The sequence below is a fragment of the Myzus persicae genome, unplaced genomic scaffold, assembly GCF_001856785.1.
Source record: "Myzus persicae strain clone G006 unplaced genomic scaffold, MPER_G0061.0, whole genome shotgun sequence".
NCBI lineage: Eukaryota > Metazoa > Arthropoda > Insecta > Hemiptera > Aphididae > Myzus > Myzus persicae.
The window spans coordinates 223252-230136 of NW_019101546.1; the positions used below are offsets into that span (position 1 = coordinate 223252).

Below are 6885 nucleotides of genomic sequence, written 5' to 3' on the forward strand. Positions count from 1 at the left end.
TAGATAGTTATTTTGATGGTTTTTCCAGTTTCTCTGTATTATAATAATTGTGCGATTGGAAATAGTATGATGTGCCTCTCAATCAACAGACGATTTGTGGTTTTCTCGATGACTATTTTCATTTCACTTGGTGAACTACAGGCAATAATGTCACAGTCGTTTCGACTTGAAAAATGAAAAAACCTGTTTGGTGAGCATAATTTAAAATAATATTATTCATTATGTTTTATGGTTTCGAAAACGATAGATAACGTCTTTACTATTTAGGATCAAAAAAAAAAAACATAGAAGGTATAATGCAATATTATAAAAACAATTTTAAACAATGTTTTTCTAGGATAAATATTATAGGTCATGGGTATTAAGTAGGTATAGGTAACTTACTCTTTAAATATGAATTTAATATCTTTCAAGATCTATAGTAATATATATTAATGTGAGTACCTATATGACGAATACTTGTAAGTTACATATCAACTGAAATATTAAAAATATTCGTCGCAACAGTCACTCTAATGCTTATAAAAATTTAAGATACTCAATCAATATTTTAATATTTTAATATTTATTTTTATTTTTTGTATATTTATAAAAACCATAGTTAAGTGAAATTTGACGTAAATTACAAAAAATCGTCTTATTTTCATCGCAATTCCTGAATTTTAATTCACATCTCGTGTAAAGGTAGCTTCTATCGTATAAGACCCATAAATGCAAGTAGGGGTGCTTGAGGGTGCTGGCGACTGTTATAAAACACCAAAAATAGTGTGAGAAAAGAATTGTTTTTTATTTTATACAAGATTTTTCTTTTTACGTTTTTATCTAAAAAAAAAATAATTTAAAAAGATTCTTTTCTAACAAAACTTTGTTATTAATGGTTTTGAAATGTATGTTAGGGTGGAATGGCATTTAGTTCTAATTGTGCCTATGACAAGACCCAAGGGACTAGATGTCAATGCGTGCCGTATAGTAACCGCATACGGTGGAGATGAAATCTCTACTTCGCGACAATATTGCTATTAAGTATTAACTAATAATAAGTATTAACTAGGACTCAGAAGTTATAGAAGGTTAAACCAATAAATAATACACACGGGAATCTAAAATATGGAAACAAAATATGTATTATGACGAAAAACTAAATTATTCGAAATTTGATAAAAATAAAACTGTTTGTTACGTAGGTAACTACTAGTACACTAGTATATTAAATATTTTTTTTTGGTTTATTGAAAATATTAAATCAATATATAAATTCAATATTAATGAATTGCAATAAAAAACTCGATAAACAAAAATAATAATAGCGATAATCATCGTAATGTATACTAGGTCATAAAATAATCATGAAAATATCATTAAGTTGTTATAGTGGAAAAAATTTGCTTTTTGCTACTTTGCATAAATCTTTAAAAAAATAAAAACCTTGTGTTACAATTGAGAATAAAATACATGAGGTAAACATTTTTTAGAAAACATAAAATACTTATATGCAAACAAATTTGATTATGCACTTTTCCCCTAAAATTTACTGAATTCAAAAAACATGTATTTTATATAATTATTGTTTTTAATATCGGCATTGTGTAGAATGAGTTTCTGGCTTGGCCTAAAATAAATAAAAAATATCGAAAAATACGCAACTCCTATAACTTCCGAGCTAGACTAATAACTAACATACACGTTAATTTGGTGTAGTAAAGTTATAAAAGCAGGCTACAGGAGCTAGCAGCGTCACTGTTTTCTAGAATCTAGGGGGACATCAGAGTACTTACCAGACACCTGATAATTTATAAATTGTGAATTTCTGGTATACTTAATTTGTATTGTGTAGGTACATGTTGCCTATTAGTTGATATATCTATAATCTATATGTTTATGGTACCTACGTTGTAACTTGAAATTGGTAATATAAACTAATATTCATTATCCATGAAAGTATTAAGTATTCATTCAATAAAAAATAAGATATTTAAAGTCACAGCCGTTACAATAGAACAAAAGTCAAAACCATCGAAGAATTAACGTGGTTCTTATTATTATATTTTATTTGAGAGTTGAGAAAAACTAAATTTATAAATTATATAGGTAAGTACTTATATTCACATTTATTTTCCTAGTTGGTATTAATTGGCCATTCGGCGATTGTATCTGTACTTCTAGATCATTGTTTTAAAATTGGAAAAATTTCTCAGCAGCTGGTAAAAAAATCTGTTGGGTAATAGGTGCATGGCTACTTGTAGAATTTTAACTTGGTTGCAGTTTGTTACTATGGTATTAAATACAATTTAATATTATAATACAATAATATTCAAGACGTCTAGAGTTTTAAATAAAAATTATAATTTCAAAATTCGAAAATTAACTAATACATTTTTTTAAATATGTCAGTTACAGAAGATCAAAAGTTAAATATTATTTCTCAAGATCTTCTGGTGTACATATCACATCTCGAGGAATGTTTTAACCACATGGAGGAATCAGAGGAGAAAATAATTGTGCAGGTAGGTCAAATTTATATTTTCAGTAATAACAATTTCAAAAAAAGATAGCGATATAAGTCAAATAATTTAGGTAGGAGTGAGGTAAATATAAAATAACAAATTACTTAACGTGGCCCGAGTATAGATACTCATTTAAAATTATCTGTTAAAAACAATTTAATGTTTAATGTAATATATTATTAATATGACGTATTATAATTAAACGGACCAACATTAGTTTACAAATTATATTGACCTTCGCGTAGGAATGGTTAAATATGATCCTCGAACATTTAAACAATGGTTTGGACGAGGCTCGTATCCGGAACATGGCACTGAGTCAAATGCTGATGGACATTGAATGCAACAAACTGCGGACTCCATTCAACGAGAGGCCGTCCTGTCGTGCTTACAAGGAACTTGTCGACTGGTTGAAGTCAGTGTTAAATCAACACTCGTCTTTGGTGAAAGGAGATGTTGAAGTATGATAATAATATTATAGAGTATTATATTATAGTAGCGTATTTATGGCATTCTGCAATCATATGGGTGGATTTAAACTTGACGGGATCTAGATATCATAATATTTTACATGGTCTTAATTTTTAAACAAGAAAGATAATAATTTTTTATACTTAAATAATATATGCGTGTGTTATACAGCACACTATACTTTAATACCAATATAGTTATTATAAAGGCCACTGGTTACATCAATAAATTATTTTTATATGAATTAAAAGTAAAATATATAGGAATGGTACAAATGTACAATACACCAAAAATATATCTACTATAGTTGTATATGTACACTAAAAATATCATTAAGAAATCGTGTCTTTATTATAGTTGGATGAAGAGCCTGTGCCCGAGAACCGTGACATGGAAGTTACCGAATTCGAAAATTTGATTTCTTCTGACAATCGAACCTACGTAGCTATCCGAACTTTACCGAACAGCGGTGGTGTGTTTGGCTACATAGCTATTACAATGGGCGATGGGATTGATCCACAATGGCTAGACTGCAATGGCGATCCGATATGTACACCGGAGCCATTTAATTTGCACGTGGAACAAGTTAAGTCAGATGTCCCATTAGAATGTCTGGCGTATGATGAGACGGACGCCAAACAGGTGTGGGCCGTTTTGAAAAACAGGAGATCAATATGTCTAAGAAACGAATTTTATGATTTTTACAAAACGCTCTACGAAACCGTCCAACAAGAAATGGTGGCTGAAGCGAGCACATGTGTACCCCGAAAATGTTCACATCCGTTCATCAATAAGTTACTTGAATTCCTAGTGGTAATTAGTAACGATAATAATTTAAAATATGATAGTAAAACCGACAACCGTTTAATGTTTCTAATTGATTAGGTCGACTTGAAAGCTATTGGTGTTTCTGATCTCCAAATATTTAACAGAATCAAGATGCTTTCCATATTGAAAAAGCAAATCAAATCCGTAATATGTGAAGTAAGAATATACATTCGTGTCTTTAGTACCTAAATATAAATTATATATTATGTAAAGATTTAATTTAAAAAATATTTTTCAACAAAACAAAGTGAACTCGGGTAGACAAATTGGTTAATTTTGTATGGAAATCGCTGCTTTTTAAGAATAGGAAAATTGGACATTTTAATGAAATGTTAAAAATTTGATACAATATAATGTACAAAATTAAATTTTAAAAATAGTTAATTAATAAGCAGTTTCACATAATGATTGATTGTCATTTCACACGTGCTTGCGAAATAATGGAGAAAAATAGTTTCATGTGGAAAATAAATTTAAAATATACCTTCCTCTCAATCTGTTACTGACGTTACCGCCACAATAATTTCGTTCTTTTTAATTCTGGGTTGCTTATATGATTACCTATGCATGTACACTTAATTTTCGAGATTAATTGTAAATTACAAAATTTCCATAAAAAAAAAAAAAAACGCTAACGGTAACTTACTTATAAGACACTACATTGTTATACCATGTTAAGCATAATATTATGATAAATAATAATCAAATTATGCATTACTATTTAAAACTTTAAAACTGTTTCATTGAATATAATATTATCTTCGGTGTCATAATAAGGCAATATAAGTTAATTAATTATAATGATCCATTATATTTCCCCTGGTCATTGATCAATAGTTTATTATTAATTTGATTTTTTTTTAGTTAAAAATTAATTTAGTCTGATTTAAAATCAAATAAGGATAAGTACACATTTCCAAAATTGTGTTTTAGATAGAGAAACGGACTGACAACCTGGAAACAGCGATGAAGTATTCAACAATTTCACCAATGGATCCATTGCCAACGAAATGTTGTTATGACTTTATATCTTCCGCTCTTTGGAATGAGTTACACCAACAACGACCTGGCACTAAATATATAAATATACTGTCATATCAATATCCTCAATATTTTTTACCGAAGTAAGTACCTGTATAAAACATACGGGAGTAATTTTGTATGCATGCACTTCTATTTTTTAATCATTACATTAATTTCACATTACTGTTTTTTGTTTCCTTATTATGTAAAATTTTGTTTGAAAAAATTTTAATTATTTTTAGGTCTATAGTTTTTTAAAGATAGTTAATAGCACAATATAAAAATCTTGAGCACACGATTATAATTTTGTAATAACTAATAAGACATGCATATTGTATCAAATATAATTTGATTTTTGACAGTTGTACCGAACAAACTATAGGTACCTAAGTACTTAATATAGCAATGATATTTCATTAACATATCTGAATTTCTTACGAAGTTGATGAATTAACATATGTCCAAACTTACTTAAATTAAAAAGTTTAATAACTGTTATATATTCTTTTAGATATTTTTCGGTTTTAATGAACCAAAAGAAAAAAGTATTGAGCAATATCTCTCGTAAATATTGCAAGATATTAGATGAAATGTTTGAAGATTTGGGAAATTCTATTATGTCAAACATGATGAAGTACAAAGAAGCACATTGGGAATGGCATGTAGCCCAAGAAGTTATCGATGCTTACAACAAAGAAAAGGCTTTTAAAGACAGTTTGTGTGCGGTTGAAAGTTCTGTTGATGAATCGACAGAATCATTCATAACTGTTATTTTAAACGAGATAAACATGTCACAGCAAAAATTAAAAGTAATTTATTTAAAAACCAATCGTATGTGCTGGTGGTAATTTCTATAAAAATTAATTTTGTTTTTATTAGTCAACAATAAAAAAGAATAATCAATTGGCAGACCAATTAGCCGAACTGAGAAATGAAATATTGGACAAGGAACGAAAATACAGACAAGTGCTGGTCCAAATCGAAGAACAAATGGATAGATTGAAAAAACAAATAAACATCGAAAAACGGGATATAATGACAAGAGAAAATACTATTGCAGAACTTCAAAGAAAACGCAAAGAACTATTAAAATAAACACACAGTTAATAGTTCTCTTTGAAGCTCCGCAATAACATTTACTATCCAGTCATTAAACGCGTTTTTCGATGTTGATTTGTCTTTTTCTATATACTTATAGTATATGTGATTCTATTCAGATTAATATAAATTGTAATATCTATCTAGGTCCTCATAGCATATATTTTAACAAAACAATTTTAAATTGTATTACATTGCTTACTACCCGCAAGATAAGTTAACATTTATTAAAATTATTACATAATACGTAATAAATATTATATAATGTTACGTAATAAATATAACAATTGTCAACTTATCTTCGAGGTAATAATATTTGGGTAGTAATGCAATACAATTTAAAATAATGTGTAGTTAAAATACATGCTATAAGCATTGCCCAGACCTAGATAGATATTACAATTTTAATTATATTAATCTGAATAGAATAACATATACTAAACAATACAAACACAATAATTATACATACATTAAATTTGCAAGCTGTAAAGCATGATTAATAAAATAATATTTTTCTGTTCTTAAGGCCTGGCCCTTTTTGTAATAAAAATAAAAATAAAATATATAGGTATCTGGAAAATTTTTTATAGTTATTAAGTTATACTCTTGTATGCGTGGAGACTAAAAAAAAAAGTACAATATTATTGGGTAATGTATAATAAGCAATGAACATTTACAAGTTCAGTAATTCAGACTTTAAAAAAATCCCTGGGTAGATACGTCGTTACGTTTAGTAAATGTACAAAATTACTTATGGTAAACGACGGTAGACGCTGCCCACGCCCGGCTCTCTAAGGAAATGGAAATGTCGAAATGAGGACGAATCATTACGGTTAGTTGCCGGAATCGATGATTGGGCTGTTGGGCGAAATCCGGTACCAGGGACTCAGCTGGTTGCCCGCCACTGGGGATCGCCTCGAACCACAATCGTCCACGCCACCGAATCCCTAGTACCGGACTT

General features: G+C 28.8%; 1 protein-coding gene across 2 annotated transcripts; it reads left to right on the forward strand.

Annotated features, from left to right (window-relative positions):
• Positions 1–2181: 2181 nt before the first annotated feature.
• Positions 2182–6048, forward strand: LOC111029480. Of its 2 annotated transcripts, XM_022308490.1 has the most exons (8): positions 2182–2274; positions 2392–2504; positions 2750–2965; positions 3333–3788; positions 3861–3959; positions 4737–4927; positions 5338–5635; positions 5706–6048. In XM_022308490.1, the coding sequence occupies exons 2-8, from the start codon at positions 2472–2474 to the stop codon at positions 5919–5921; spliced, it is 1509 nt and encodes a 502-aa protein (XP_022164182.1). In that variant the 5' UTR covers positions 2182–2274; positions 2392–2471; the 3' UTR covers positions 5922–6048. The 2 variants fall into 2 exon arrangements, with proteins under 2 accessions (XP_022164182.1, XP_022164181.1); XM_022308489.1 differs by lacking the exon at positions 2182–2274 and having other exon boundaries at positions 2385–2504.
• The last annotated feature ends 837 nt before the right edge of the window (positions 6049–6885 follow it).